This window comes from Bufo bufo, chromosome 7, assembly GCF_905171765.1.
Source record: "Bufo bufo chromosome 7, aBufBuf1.1, whole genome shotgun sequence".
NCBI classification, from domain to species: domain Eukaryota; kingdom Metazoa; phylum Chordata; class Amphibia; order Anura; family Bufonidae; genus Bufo; species Bufo bufo.
Genome location: NC_053395.1, coordinates 170555582 through 170571763, shown reverse-complemented (window position 1 = coordinate 170571763; position 16182 = coordinate 170555582). Strand labels below are relative to the sequence as shown.

At 42.0% G+C, this 16182-nt stretch overlaps 1 protein-coding gene across 3 annotated transcripts in view; it reads right to left on the bottom strand.

Moving 5' to 3' along the window:
- USP40 (ubiquitin specific peptidase 40) overlaps positions 1-16182 on the bottom strand; it is a 93361-nt gene that overhangs the window by 39047 nt on the left and 38132 nt on the right. For all 3 annotated transcript variants that reach the window (XR_005780481.1, XM_040440158.1, XM_040440159.1), the window contains exons 11-14: positions 13260-13533; positions 13091-13172; positions 10963-11134; positions 9800-9884 (exon numbers count right to left, since the gene is read on the bottom strand). Coding sequence is in view for 2 of the 3 variants with exons in the window: in XM_040440158.1 (XP_040296092.1) it covers positions 9800-9884; positions 10963-11134; positions 13091-13172; positions 13260-13533 (613 nt within the window). In the remaining variant the exon portion in view is untranslated. The remainder of the gene's footprint in view (positions 1-9799; positions 9885-10962; positions 11135-13090; positions 13173-13259; positions 13534-16182) is intronic.

The window sequence follows — 16182 nt, the reverse complement described above, 5'->3', positions numbered from 1 at the left end:
GCTTCTTTTATATATTCTTCTATCTGGGTACAATTCCTTCTAATGCATAAAAACTGACTTCTCGGTATGTTTTCGAGCCATTGTGAAGGATGACAACTTTCTTTAGAAATAAAGCTATTAGCATCGGTTGGTTTATTAAACGTTTTGGTACATATTTTATCCCCCTCAACATAAATAGTTAAATCTAAAAAATGTATTTCTTTAGGGCTAAAACTGGGTGTAAATTCTAGATAAAAATCTTTTTTATTTATACTTATACTTAAAAATCACGTCATCAATAAAATGCCGCCAGAGGACGAGACCCGCATGGAGCTCGCCATTCAGATGTATAAAATGTTCTTCCCACAACCCCACATATAAATTGGCGAACCCCGATGCAAGCCTCACCCCCATTGTGGTCCCCCATGTTTGGAGGTAAAAATCGTCCTTAAAAATAAAATAATTCCTCTGCAAAATAAACATAATGCAATCCCCTATGTATTCAATTTGTATTTTTGGCATCTCACCTTTTTATTTGTAAGAAAAATTTTGCCGCATCACATCCCTTATTTTCAATAACCGTGTATAGTGATTTGACATCTAATGTACCTATTATATACCCTGCCTTCCACATTATATTACTCAAGATTTGCAACACATGCTTAGTGTCTTTTAAATAAGTGGGGAGCGATTGAGCACACGGTTGCAAATGTTAAACCACATATTTAGATAGGGAGCTAGTTAAAGGGCTTCTGTCACTCCACTAAACTCCTATTTTTTTTTTTTGTCTCCTTAAAATCCTTATGCTGCGATTTCTCAATATATAGGGCTATTACTAAGTTTGGTTCAGTAGTTATATAAAAAAAACGGACTTTTATAATATGCAAATTACCTCTCTAGCAGCGGTAGGGCGGCTACCTACTGCTAGCAGCCGCATCCTCCATTCATAATGACGCCCCCTTCTCATGTTGATTGACAGGACCAGCCAATGCGCTCGTCCTCTGACTGGCCCTGTCTGCGTTTTAAATCTCGCGCCGGTCTTCAGTTGGCGCAGGCGCACTGAGTGGAGGACGCTCGCTCGGCCGCTCCATCCTCAGTGCGCCTGCGCCGGGTGTACATGTGACGTCAATCAACATGAGGAGGGGGCGTCATTATGAATGGAGGATGCGGCTGCTACCAGCAAGTAGACGCCCTACCTGCTGCTAGAGAGGTAATTTGCATATTATAAAAGTCCGTTTTTTGATATAACTACTGAACCAAACTGAGTAATAGCCCTATATATTGAGAAATCGCAGCATAAGGATTTTAAGGAGACAAAAAAAATAAAATATGAGTTTAGTGGAGTGACAGAAGCCCTTTAAGCAATTTATTCTGGACACTATGGGCCTTCCTGGGGGTTTCTCAATATCTTTATGTATTTTAGGATTATGATAAAAGGCTGCTATTCTAGGATGTTGATTCTCGATGAACACTGCCTCTTTTTTATGTAAATTGCCTTGTCTCTTCCCTTTTTGAACTAGTATTTTTAGTTCTTTTTTATATTTTTCTGTAGGGTCACTTTTTAGTCGCTTATATGTTTTCTCATCCCCTAATATATTTTGTGCCTCTTTATCATAATCCTCTCTATTCATAACAACAATGCCCCCACCCTTATCTGCTGGACAAATGATGATCTTTATATTCTCTTGCATGGAGATAATAGCTTCTTTTTCCTTTCTTGTGATATCAGTCATATATTTAGGATTTTTGGGCTTTTTTATTTTCCTTACTAAATTCATGAAGGTATTAAAAGGCAGGTGAATATTCCTGTAGGGGGTGTTATTTAGATTTGGTCTTTAAGTCCGTATGTTTGAAATTATCACCAGGTTCAAAAGCTCAAAAAAGTTCAAAAGCTTGTGCTCAAGTGGAGCAACTAGCTTGGAGATGGTTAAAATGGATAAAGGAAGAGGGGATTATATTAAAAGTATGTCAAGAGCAGAAACAAAATGGATCTTTAATATGAACACATTAGTACCTATGGGTTTGAATGCTGAAATAGAGCTATTTGCGTTTGATTAGAGTGAGAGCATGAAAACCGCAGTAAGATGTAGAAATGGAGCTATATGCTGTCAGAAATGGATAATAAAATCGTTGGTGGTTTTAAATGTGTGATCATTAGAGACGGAGAGGGAAGGGTTAAGATAGGAAGTCCAATGGAGTATATAAGGTACAGTTGCAAGAAAAAGTATGTGAACCCTTTGGAATGATGTGGATTTCTGCACAAATTGATCATAAAATGTGATCTGATCTTCATCTAAGTCACTACAATAGACAATCACAGTCTGCTTAACCACCCCCCGTCTCGCTAACGCCAAAAGGCGTGATTGCTGCGGCGCTGCCAGGTCACACTAACGCCGATCGGCGTCATCTCGTGTGAGCCGAGATTTCCTGTGAACGCGCGCTCACAGGATCGCGTAGTTCACAAGTTCATCTGCAGCCTGCCGGCCGCGATCATTGGCTGGCAGGCTGTGGATTTTTAAAATGACCAATGAAATGGTTATGTCAGATGCTATTTTGAAAATAGCGTCCGATATAACTGCTACCTGGTCCTCTGGTGGTCCCTTTTGCTTGGATCGACCACCAGAGGACACAGGCAGCTCTGTAAGTAGCACCAAATCACCACACTACACATTAGACATTACCCTGTCATTTATTAACCCCTTATTTAGCACCTGATCGCCCATATTAGACTCCCTGATCACCCCCTTGTCCACCCCCCTGTCATTGATCACCCCCCTGTAAGGGTCCCTCATCACCGCCAGGTAGTTAGCTACTTGCTAGGTAGTTTAGCGCCCAGCCCACCGCAGTCACTGATTAGTCGCTGATTAGCGTCATTGCTGTCACTAATCAGCACTAGTACTATATAGTATCTGTAAGTGATCAAGACTGATCGCATTCAGATCTATCTAAGTACATTAGGGTCACCTTGGGCCAGTGATGGTGAACCTTATAGAGACCGAGTGCCCAAACTGCAACCCAAAACCCTCTTATTTATTGCAAAGTGCCAACACGGAAATGTAACCTGAATACTACAGTCCAATCTAGTATATCTTCCATGTACTTTATCATTAGCTATAATAGCCTGCCTGCATTCAGTGTGCTGCCTGTGCTGTCCATAGTGCGCCCTGCACTGATGTATTGCAGAAAAAGTCTAAGGCATATTGGTGCACCATAAACTTTTTCCAGGGTGCAGGTGCCCACAGAGACGCCTCTGAGTGCCGCCTCTGGCACGCGTGCCATAGGTTCGCCACCACTGCCTTAGGCTCTACAAAACGCAGTGTTCGCCCGATCAGGCTCGATCAGGCTTTTTTTTCTGATCACTGCAAAAAAAATAAAAAATTCTGATCACTGCAAAAATCGCTGCGCCGCTATAAAGATCACTTTTGAGCTTTTTGGATCTTTATTAGCTATCGCAGCTTTACTTCGCAAGCACTTCTTTTTACTAGGTAGGTTTGCTCTTTTTCCTGGGTAGTCTCAGAGGAATACCCCCTAAATTTAGTGAGCCCAAAATGTCAAACAAGGGGTATTCCGCTGAAGAGGTCTACAGGATTCTGGCCGTGATGGATGAAAGCGATGGGGACGCCTCACCCGCTGAATCCAGTGGTTCAGAATATGAACCTGTAGACAGCAGTGGCACTCTAACCGCTAGTGAAGATGACGAGGTTAAGGTCCCTGCTACGGTCAGGCGTACCCGACCCCATGTCAGGGTTCTGCATACCCCGCATGATGAGCCTCATTTGCAGCAGAGTGGTGCTAGCGCTGATCTTGTTTATGGTGCGGCATACACCAGCAGCGCAGCACATCCTGGACCTTCTACCAGCACTGCCGTATTCCCTGGTGAAGTGGCGAGCACCAGAAGGGCAGTTCCAGCTGGTACGGTGGCACGTGCAATAACTCCCCTGTCGCAGCCACCGCGTTCACAGGCCCGTAGAACCCTTAGTCTCCCAGAGGAGCTGGCAAATCCTAATTGGCAATCCCCTGCTTCCGCCGCACCCGTATTGCCCCCTTTCACCGCCCAGTCTGGAGTTCGCATGGAGACGGCTCATTTAGGATCGGACCTTCAGTTTTTTGAGCTGTTCTTCACCGCGGATCTCTATGACCTAGTTGTGGCAGAAACCAACCGCTACGCCACACAGTTTATTACCGCCAAAGCTTCGATGCCCAGCCTTACCGGTGGAAACCAGTCAGTTTCCGAGTTTAAATTTTTTTTGGGCCTTATCCTCAGCATGGGTCTAACAAAAAAAAATGTATTGCGGTCATATTGGTCTAAAGACCCAATACATTACATGCCCATGTTCTCTGCTGCAATGTCCAGGGCACGTTTTGAGGTCATCATGTGCTTTATGCATTTTGCTGACAATAGCACCTGTCATCCAAGAGGCCACCCTGCTTATGACCGGCTCCACAAAATTCGGCTCCTCATAGACCATTTGTCATTCAGATTTGCAGATGCGTATACCCCTAATCAAAACATCTGCATAGAGGAGTCCCTAGTACATTTTACTGGGCGCCTTGGCATAAAACAGTACATCCCCAGCAAGCGCGCCCGGTATGGGGTCAAACTGTATAAGCTCTGTGAAAGGGCCACAGGCTATACATATCATTTTAGGGTCTATGAGGGAAAAGACTCAAAACTGGAGCCGGTCGGATGTCCTGACTACCTGGGGAGCAGTGGCAAGATTGTCTGGGACTTGGTGTCACCCTTACTCCACAAGGGGTACCACTTATACGTGGACAATTTTTACTCAAGCGTGGCCCTCTTACATCTAGTCGGAATTCAATGTTGTGGCACCGGGCGACCTAGTGGCCGGGGCTTCCCCCAACGGCTCGTTAGTACCCGACTTGCACGGGGGGGAGAGGGCTGCCTTGTGTGACCAAGAACTGCTCGCGGTGAAGTGGAGAGACAAGCGTGACGTTTACATGCTCTCCTCCATTCACGCAGACACGACTGTCCAAATTGAACGGGCAACTGGAGTCATTGTGAAACCCCTCTCTGTCCACGACTATAACCTTTACATGGGAGGGGTGGACTTCAATGACCAGATGTTGGCTCCCTATTTAGTTTCCCGACACACCAGACGCTGGCATAAGAAGGTGTCTGTATATTTGATTCAATTGGCGATGTACAATAGTTTTGTTCTCTACAGTAAGGCTGGGAGAACGGGATCCTTCCTAAAATTCCAGGAAGAGATCATTTCGGAAATCCTGTATCCAGGAGGGTCCGTGCCCCAAGTCCCTGATGTAGTGAGCCGGCTACATGGCAGACACTTCCCGTCTGTCTATCCTGGTACCCCAACTCACCGTTCCCCAAGAAAAAGATGTTGTGTCTGTAGCAGGGGTGGAATAAGGCGTGACACCACCTTTTTTTGTCCTGACTGTCCTGACCAGCCTGCCCTATGCATAGGGGAGTGTTTCCGCAAGTTCCACACTCAGGTACACTATTAGTGTAGGGATTGCGTCACACAGGACAGGCACACAGGGGTCTTAGGGCCCTTTCACACAGAGCTGCCACAAACCTCTCCTTTCACCTGGGACAAAGTGCATAATGTACTTCGCCACTTCTCTGGGCGATTTGCGCTTTGCACATTGTCCCATGGGGAAGGAGAGGTTTGTCCTCTAAAGGTAAAAAAAAAAAAAAAAAAACAACAACAACAACAACAACAGGTAAGCAAAAAAGTTATTGTTCTGTTTCAAAAGTTTATAAAAGTTAATGTTCAATTCAAATGTTATATAAAGTTAATGTTAATAAATTTATTGCGTTGCGGCCTGTTTTTTTTTTTTTTACCTTCTAGGTGGACCAAGCGATCAAGCAGCTGCAGCACTGATGTGCATTCGGACAGAAGCATTGCGCTGCTGTCAGATTACACAAAAGTCGGTGTATGCGGCGCTGCAAGACGAGATTTCTCCTCTGCAGTAAAAAAAAGATAAGTTTGCCGAGGCTTATGAGCTGAGGGGCGGTGTTCCTATGCTTTGGCAAACATTTTTTATAAAAAAAAATAAAAATCCCGGCAATGATTTATTCAACCACATCGATTGATGTGAATGGAGAAATCTGGTTTGCCAGGGCATACGAGCTAAGTGGGTATGGATGTTGGGTGGAGCTCCTATGTCCTGGCAGACGCCTTTCCCCTCCTTTTTTTTTGCAGAGATTTTTTCATCCACATTAATCAATGCGAATGAAGAAATCTGTGCCGTTCATTTTTTTCTTTCAGCCCAGAGGCTGAACGGAAAAAAATATATATATATTATTACCCGTATGCTCAATATAAGGAGAATAGCAGAAACTCCTAATGCTGGCCATACATGTAATGATTGCGGAGACCCTCAAATGCCAGGGCAGTACAAACACCTCACAAATGACCCCATTTTGGAAATAAGACACCCCAAGGTATTCGCTGAGGGGCATATAGAGTCCATGAAAGATTGAAATTTTTGTCCCAAGTTAGCGGAAAGGGAGACTTTGAAAAAAAAAAAAAAAAAAAAATCAATTTCCGCTAACTTGTGCCAAAAAAAAAAAAATCTTCTATGAACTCGCCATGCACCTCATGGAATACCTTGGGGAGTCTTCTTTCCAAAATGGGGTCACATGTGGGGTATTTATACTGCCCTGGCATTTTAGGGGCCCTAAAGCGTGAGAAGAAGTCTGGAATCCAAATGTCTAAAAATGCCCTCCTAAAAGGAATTTGGGCCCCTTTGCGCACCAAGGCTGCAAAAAAGTGTCATACATGTGATATCGCCGTACTCAGGAGAAGTTGGGCAATGTGTTTTGGGGTGTCTTTTTACATATGCCCATCCTGGGTGAGATAAATATATCTCTGTCAAATGACAACTTTGTATAAAAAAAAAAATGGGAAAAGTTGTCTTTTAGAGAGATATTTCTCTCACCCAGCATGGGTATATGTAAAAAGACACCCCAAAACACATTGCCCAACTTCTCCTGAGTACGGCGATACCACATGTGACACTTTTTTTGCAGTCTAGGTGCGCAAAGGGGCCCAAATTCCAAAGAGCACCTTTAGGATTTCACAGGGCATTTTTTACACATTTTGATTTCAAACTACTCACGCATTAGGGCCCCTAAAATGCCAGGGCAGTATAACTACCCCACAAGTGACCCCATTTTGGAAAGAAGACACCCCAAGGTATTTCGTGATGGGCATAGTGAGTTTATGGAAGTTTTTATTTTTTTTGTCACAAGTTAGTGGAATATGAGACTTTGTAAGAAAAAAATAAAATAAATAAAATACATCATTTTCCGCTAACTTGTGCCAAAAAAAAAAAATTCGAGGAACTTGCCATGCCCCTCACGGAATACCTTGGGGTGTCTTCTTTCCAAAATGGGGTCACTTGTGGGGTATTTATACTATCCTGGCATTCTAGCTCCTCAAGAAACATGACAGGTGCTCAGAAAGTCAGAGCTGCTTCAAAATGCGGAAATTCACATTTTTGTACCATAGTTTGTAAACGCTATAACTTTTGCGCAAACCAATAAATATACACTTATTGCATTTTTTTTTATCAAAGACATGTAGAACAATAAATTTTGAGAAAAAAATTATATAGAAATGTAGGTTTATTTGAAAAATTTTACAACCGAAAGTGAAAAATTTCGGTAAATTTCGATTAATAACAAAAAATTTAAAAATGTCAGCAGCAATGAAATACCACCAAATGAAAGCTCTATTAGTGAGAAGAAAAGGAGGTAAAATTCATTTGGGTGGTAAGTTGCATGACCGAGCAATAAACAGTTAAAGTTGTGGAGTGCCGATTAGTAAAAAAGGGCCTGGTCACTAGGGGGGTATAAACCTGTGGTCCTTAAGTGGTTAAACTAATAACACACAAAGAATTAAATGCTACCATGTTTTTATTGAACACACCATGTAAACATTTACAGTGCAGGTGGAAAAAGTATGTGAACCCTTGGATTTAATAACTGGTTGAACCTCCTTTGGCAGCAATAACTTCAACCAAACGTTTCATGTAGTTGCAGATCAGACGTGCACAACGGTCAGGAGTAATTCTTGACCATTCCTCTTTACAGAACTCTTTCAGTTCAGCAATATTCTTGGGATGTCTGGTGTGAATCGCTTTCTTGAGGTCATGCCACAGCATCTCAAATCGGGTTGAGGTCAGGACTCTGACTGGGCCACTCCAGAAGGCGTATTTTCTTCTGTTTAATCCATTCTGTTGTTGATTTACTTCTATGCTTTGGGTTGTTGTCCTGTTGCAACACCCATCTTCTGTTGAGCTTCAGCTGGTGGACAGATGGCCTTAGGCTCTCCTGCAAAATGTCTTGAAAAACTTGGGAACTCATTTTTCCTTCGATCATAGCAATCTGTCCAGGCCCTGACGCAGCAAAGCAGCCCCAAACCATGATGCCCCACCACCATACTTCACAGCTGGGAGGAGGTTTTGAAGTTGGTGTGCTGTGCCTCTTTTTTTCCACACCTAGTGTTGTGTGTTTCTTCCAAATAACTCAACTTTGGTTTCATCTGTCCACACAATATTTTGCCAGTACTGCTGTGGAACATCCAGGGGCTCTTGTGCAAACTGCAAACGTTCAGCAATGTTTTTTTTGGACAGAAGTGGCTTCCTCTGTGGTATCCTCCCATGAAATCCATTCTTGTTTAGTGTTTAACATATCGTAGATTCACTAACAGGGATGTTAGCATATGCCAGAGACTTTTGTAAGTCTTTAGCTGACACTCTAGGATTCTTCTTCACCTCATTGAGCAGTCTGCGCTGTGCTCTTGTGCTGAACTTTCTCCATTTAGAGACAATTTGTCTTACCGTGGACTGATGAACAGCACTGCTTTTGGAGATACTTTTATAACCCTTTCCAGCTTTATGCAAGTGAACAATTCTTAATCGTAGGTCTTCTGAGAGCTCTTTTGTGCGAGGCATCATTCACATCAGGCAATGCTTCTTGTGAAAAGCAAACCCAGAACTGGTGTGTGTTTTTTATAGGGCAGCTGTAACCAACACCTCCAATCTCATCTCATTGATTGGACTCCAGTTGGCTGACACCTCACTCCAATTAGCTCTTGGAGATGTCATTAGTCTAGGGGTTCACGTACTTTTTCCACCTGCACTGTGAATGTTTACATGGTGTGTTCAATAAAAACATGGTATCATTTAATTCTGTGAGTTATTAGTTTAAGCAGACTGTGATTGTCTATTGTTGTGACTTAGATGAAGATCAGATCACATTTTATGACCAATTTGTGCAGAAATCCATTTCATTCCAAAGGGCTCACATACTTTTTCTTGCAACTCTATCTATGGGAGCCAGATTGATTCCTTGACGAAGAACAGTCACGGGGTCTGCCATGCTGGATCTCTCTGACGTTTATAAGATGCAGGCTCTTTTTAGCAAGATTTTTTCTTGTAAAAAGTGCATCTTATAAAGCAAAAAATATGGTGTCTCCCAGGGAAAGAGAACCATCTCGCAAGCACCACCTTGTGGAAGTGACTCGTCGAAATCCAACTTTTTAACAAGCCTTGGGACATGACAAAGGAAACTAGCCAAGCCAAATATCCCTCCGTAGACAGCTGTTTCGCGTGCTTGCCCCTCGTCAGTACAGAGTACGATTCTGGCGATCTCTTGGTTGCATCTTAGGTAGGGCACCGACTCTTTTTAAAAAGACCAGCTGTGCATGGAGACTTACAGGAAGGGCTCGATGGTATGGACCATTGTACAGACTGGACACTTTCTATACATTGTTTGCTGCACCCAGTTGTCAGTTTAAAGCGTATATATTTAGGCATTTCTAACACTCACCACAAAGGTCCTGGAAGACATGCAATCCTGCAGGTAGAAGTTTTGCAATGCTCAGAACATGTCCTTCTACTGATGGATCTAAAAGCTGTAACAATACAAGTGTAATAAAAAATACAGATACATTATAATAACATTATTAAAATATTTTCATCATAAACTTTTATACATTTTCATGTTAAAAAAATCCACAAAGTGTAGTACATACATGTGGGATGATATGTGGATTCAAGAACACACAGTAGAGATTTTATACTGCTGCAGATTTGCATCTCACTTACTCTGATGAGAGAGTTGAAATAATAATGCAGTAAAAACCTCATGCAACTCCACATGTTAAAAGGGGCTGTCCACAGGATAGGGGATAAGTGTCTGATCTGTGGGGGTTTGACCGCTGGGATCCCCACCAATTACAAGAACAGGGGTCATGTGTCCCCCATTTGACTTGACCGCCAGTCAAGCATACATGCCAACGCTGCATTCAAAGCTATAGAACTGCTGAAGATAGCGGAGTACAGCACTATCTGTGGAATACCCATAGAGTTTGAATGGAGCGGCAGTGTATATGCTTGGGATTGCTGTGTAAATCAAATGGGGGACACAAGACCCCTGTTCTTGTGCTTGTTCAGGCATCAGCAGTTGCAGATAGGTGATAAGTTGTAATTTCGAAAGGGCTTCTCTGCAGACTTTGTCTGCGGCGTGTAAACCGAGCCTCATGAAACTCTACACAAAACCCAATGATTTATCTTGCAATGGAGTTTTAACATTTTCTCTACCCACTCCCCATGGAACAAATGCCAAGATCAGCAGAGTCTCATTCCCATCCAAGATCATTCTTTTATTTGCTACATTCACGAACTGGAATCATTGTTAATGTCACCTCTGATAAATGACTATGCCACCCACCGTGTGCTCCTGAAAAGAAAGAAGGCAAAAAAAGAAATCTGGGAATCTGTGCCCGCCCTCATTCCTGTCTATATAGTCAAATAATGATTGTTTTATACAAATATATTGTATAAATGATACAAATAATATTGTTTTATTCAAAAGCACACGCAAAGAATGCAAAGTAATAAAAAAAAATCCAGAGGGAATAAAAAAATTAAAATAAGGAGCAGACAGAATTTAAAATACTGGAGGAATGTAATGTATAATGACAATATTACCTGGAAAACGGTTTGCCTCAAGTCCCCAACAGTCCCCCGCTGGTCCACACTGATATCAAGAGTAGCATCTCCTTGGGAAGTCACTGGATGCAGAGCACCATTATTCAAACGGTAGCAAGACGACAAGTGGAGGCGCAGGTTCATGCAATTGGCTTTCCTGTCAGACTCCAATCTAAGAAGTTAGAAAATGTTAGAAAGTGTTATGAAACTTCTCGCATTATGTGTAGTGTGGCTTTCTAGGGAAATAAGAAAAATCTATTTCCATTGTAATTCTTTCTTACTCTTAAGAATAAACAAACATAAACAAACAAACATTTTTCATGTTTTCTTCCAGTCCAGGTTTAATAACTCAAAAATCTATTTCTTCAACCTCCCAACAGTCACAATAAAATTGGAAAAACCCTCCCCAAAATATCACTTTTTTATTGTAGATTTTTAAGTCTGAAGTAAATACTGTTGGCACACAACTCCAGGGACAAAACTGCATTGCTAACTCCTTAGCGACATAACTAGTTTTAGTTTAATTCCCATCTCAGACAATGGGGGCATATCGCTAGAATATGCCCCCATTGTCTGATAGGTTCAGGTCCCAGAGGTGGGACCCGCACCCATCTCGTAAACTTAGCCAGCAAAGCGAAGGAGGACGCACCACTCATTTCTATGGGGTCGCTGAAAATAGTCAAGCGCATTCCAAGCTTTTAAACAAGACCACAACATTATCTCCACTACATCGGAAGGTATAGCTGTGAGAAATTTGATTGGCAGTGAATGCAGCTGAAAGTGAAAGTAAAAGCAGGTTTCACCATTTTCAGTCCTGACCTGTTTTCTAACAACTATATCTCCAGAGGTAGCGATTCCGGTCGTTTGAAAGCTTGAAATGCCAGTTTTGAAACAAGACCAGCCCCATCTCTCTAGCTCCTACCAATCCTGAGATATAAGCAGCTAAGGCTACTTTCACATTAGCGGTTTTCTTTTCCGGCATAGAGTTCCGTCACAGGGGCTCTATACTGGAAAATAACTGATCAGGCATATCCCCATGCATTCCGAATGGAGAGTAATCCATTCAGGATGCATCAGGATGTCGTCAGTTCAGTCATTTTGACTGATCAGGCAAAAGATAAAACCGTAGCATGCTACGGTTTTATCTCAGGCGAAAAAAACTGAAGACTTGCCTAAATGTCGGAGCCGTCCTACCGGTCTGCGCATGCGCAGACCTTTAAAAAATGAGAAAAAAATAAAATACCGGATCCGTTTTGCCTGATGACACCGGAAAAACGGATCCGGTATTGCAATGCATTTTTCTGACTGATCAGGCATTTTTCAGACTGATCAGGATTCTGATCAGTCTAAAAAATGCCTGATCAGTCAGAAAAAATGACATGCGTTTGCACACAATGCAACAGAACTGCCTGCCGGAATCAAACAACGCAAGTGTGAAAGTACCCTTAAAAAGCCCTCGTCCCTCAATCTGAACTTTTAAGTCCTTTTCTCAAAGCTAGCAATCGCTTGTTTGCTTGTTCATCACATAACCGGCAGCATACTCAGTTAGTCACAGGATACAGTGTTAACACTGACACTCACAGTACGGTGCTGAGTTTAACATTTTAATATAGTTAAATACATTTTAAGTTCTCAATTATAATTTTAAGTAATTATTAATAGGGGTTGTGGAAATGGGAAATTGCTATCCACAGGATGGGGAATAAGGGACAGGGATAATCTTACCAGTGGGGCCATGGATCATGAGAATGGGTGTCCCATGGGCAGTATAAATGGAACGGCAGGTTGAGCACGTGTGCCGCCCCTCTATTCATTCTCTATTGGACTCCCAGAAATTCAGCCAAAATACAGCACTGTTATGTCTGGCAGTACCACTGAGAATGAATGCTCGACCCCCATTTTTGTTATTGTGGGTGTCCCAGTGGACAGGCCCCCACTGATCAGATGTATATCTCCTAACCTGTTTATAGGGGGATACATTGATATCATGACATAGCCCCTTTAAATATTAGATTATTTAACAAAATAGAGTATTCAAAGAATACAAATGCAAGTGAAGATTGTTCACAAAAGGGAATCAATACCAGTACAAGTGAAGGGAAACGGAAAGCTGGAAATTAAAACATGCCTTTTCTGCTGAAGCTCCTCATTAAGTTGATCCATCTGGTGTAGGAGGTATTCAGGGACTCCATACCAAGCATTGCCTTTAGCTATTAAGAAAAAAATAAAATAAATCCTACTATACATATTGCTAGTATGATACTACATGAGCGGGCACCCGTCGTACATAGGATTACCTTCCTGTGGTCTCTTTAGTTGGCTTTTGCGGTAGAATAGCATATACGCACTCTCCTTTCCCTGAAACTGTTTCTCAATGCCCTTTTCATGGATGCACTGCACTGCAGAGTCATTGAAGTCGAACCAGTGACTACAACTTCTTTGTGGAGGGGCCATTTTTCCTGTATTACTTGGCTTACAACACTGCGGATCAGTGCCGTTCACTGAATGAGCCAAACCAACCATAGAACCATCTGAGCTCAGCTGAAAAATGGAGGTATGGTTCTGCAGGAACTAGAAATAAAAGATAAAACAATACAGAGAGCTAGGATGATCTCTTATAGGCTATGTACACCTTTTAAATTATTGCATTGTACTTATTTTGAGCTAAAAATCAATTGGTCTTTATTAAAAATATGGAATCTAGCTCTGCTAGCTGCCTGAATATTTTCTGTCTTTCCCGTCATTAGGGGAGCTGACGGGCTCCTTATCTCTGCTCTCTGACATTATATGGTATAGAGAAGAAAAAGGGAGAAACCACAATATTCGGCGCCAGTCAAAGAAAAAAAGAGGACAATAGCCATATTTATAAGAAAAATGTACTCAGATACGTGCGGAACGGTGATAAATGGTAGTAAAAAGTCGCACTGTAGGTCTAGAGGTATTAAAATCAATACTTATGTTTACCAGATCGTGGTAAAAGCAGTAAAAGGAATGGATATTAGAATAAAACACTCAGATCCTGAGTGAATATCTTGCACAGAAAATAAAAAAGTGCAGGTAAAAAACTGGTGCTACCAGATATTGGACCCGTGAGGGCCTGAACATATAAAGTGGATAAAACAATATATGTAAATGATATTATTCTCCACTCACTTCACAGGGAGGAAATTTTGAGGGATAAGCTCAAGACACCCAAAAAAGTTTCCTCCCAATCCTGGATCGCTTCAAAGGTTTTTAGGAAGAGGCGGCAGTTCCAGACTTGGTACTTCTTGCAAATTCCTTTTATTGGTATAACAGCAGGAACAAAGAGCTCTACGCGTTTCGGGGCACAATATGCGTCCCCTTCATCAGGAGCAGAATGTTATTACAACAGACAAACAGACATATGTCTGTTGTAATAACATTCTGCTCCTGATGAAGGGGACGCATATTGTGCCCCGAAACGCGTAGAGCTCTTTGTTCCTGCTGTTATACCAATAAAAGGAATTTGCAAGAAGTACCAAGTCTGGAACTGCCGCCTCTTCCTAAAAACCTTTGAAGCGATCCAGGATTGGGAGGAAACTTTTTTGGGTGTCTTGAGCTTATCCCTCAAAATTTCCTCCCTGTGAAGTGAGTGGAGAATAATATCATTTACATAAATTGTTTTATCCACTTATATGTTTAGGCCCTCACGGGTCCAATATCTGGTAGCACCAGTTTTTTACCTGCACTTTTTTATTTTCTGTGCAAGATATTCACTCAGGATCTGAGTGTTTTATTCTAATATCCATTCCTTTTACTGCTTTTACCACGATCTGGTAAACATAAGTATTGATTTTAATACCTCTAGACCTACAGTGGGACTTTTTACTAACTTCCATTTATCACCATTCCGCACGTATCTGAGTACATTTTTCTTATAAATATGGCTATTGTCCTCTTTTTTCTTTGACTGGCGCCGAATATTGTGGTTTCTCCCTTTTTCTTCTCTATACCGTATGCATGTGTTGAACCTGTTCACACCATTTACCACATCAGGCTGCCTATCAAATCACCTGACTTTACTCCTTTACCTACTTTTTCCCACTCTCACCTCCTCTGGCGCCCTGCAATTAATTATATAGACTTCTTGGATTTAGTTCCAAACAAGTCTTGTGATTAACCCTCTACATTTTTTTTCTCTTATACCTGTCTCTGACATTATAAACATTCATTGTAGCTCAGTTCTTATCTTACTGATAAGCATGTGGCTTAAATGAGTGTTTATGACCTCTTAGTAGTTCAGAGATGAGGGTTATGAGATGACCGGCACAAAGTAAAGGTGAAAGTACCAGTCACACAGTTAGGGTGAATACACACACGACCCATTCATTTCAATGGGGCCGCACAAGATGCAGACAGCAAACTGTGCGCTGTCCGCATCCGTTGTTCCGTTCCGCGGCCCGCCAACAAGTATATATGATTTTTAGCAAAAAATGAATAAAATGCAATCATAAACAAAAATTGCCTCTGAAGGTGTACATAGCCATTTAAGTACTGGATCACAGATTTAAGGCGTTTTCTACTGTACTTGACATTTTTATATGGACATACTTCATTCATGTAAAGGAGAATTGGAAAGAAAATAGGGAGAAGTAAAACGTAATAGAAGTAAGGCAGGGTGTAGGGGCACACAATTGTACCATGTTATTACTGCAATTTCAATTACCATACTTTCCATAAAGGGGTAACAGTGTCAGCAATAACGACTGATTGTAAAGAGGTTTCACACAAAATTGTAGCAAGGCAACCCACCCCTAAACTATCACAGCAGCTTGCTGGGTGCAAACAGCGCCCTACACATACAAATATCTTCACACACATGCAGCGCATAAAACCATACGCTCCTATCACGGTGTTTTCCCCTTACAGGGTGAATCAAAAATCTCTATACCTAGGGAAATGGTAAACTGCCACTTTATTCCCCAAAACATGCTCTACCTGACGGCCATTCCTTCTACTGGACTATTATAGGGGTTATCCCACGATTTAGCCATGTAGAGCGGGCTCAGTCAGCAGCATGGAAGCAAATACAGACGTGAGCAATAATGCTTCACTGGGAGACAGGACTGGGGCCCCAGCAGCTGAACAACCCTCTCCCCCCGCGATCCATTATTTATCATCTATCCTGTGGATAAACCCTTTAAAACACACATTATACATCTAATGTTTTGCATTTAAAGTGGAGCTGTCACCACAAAA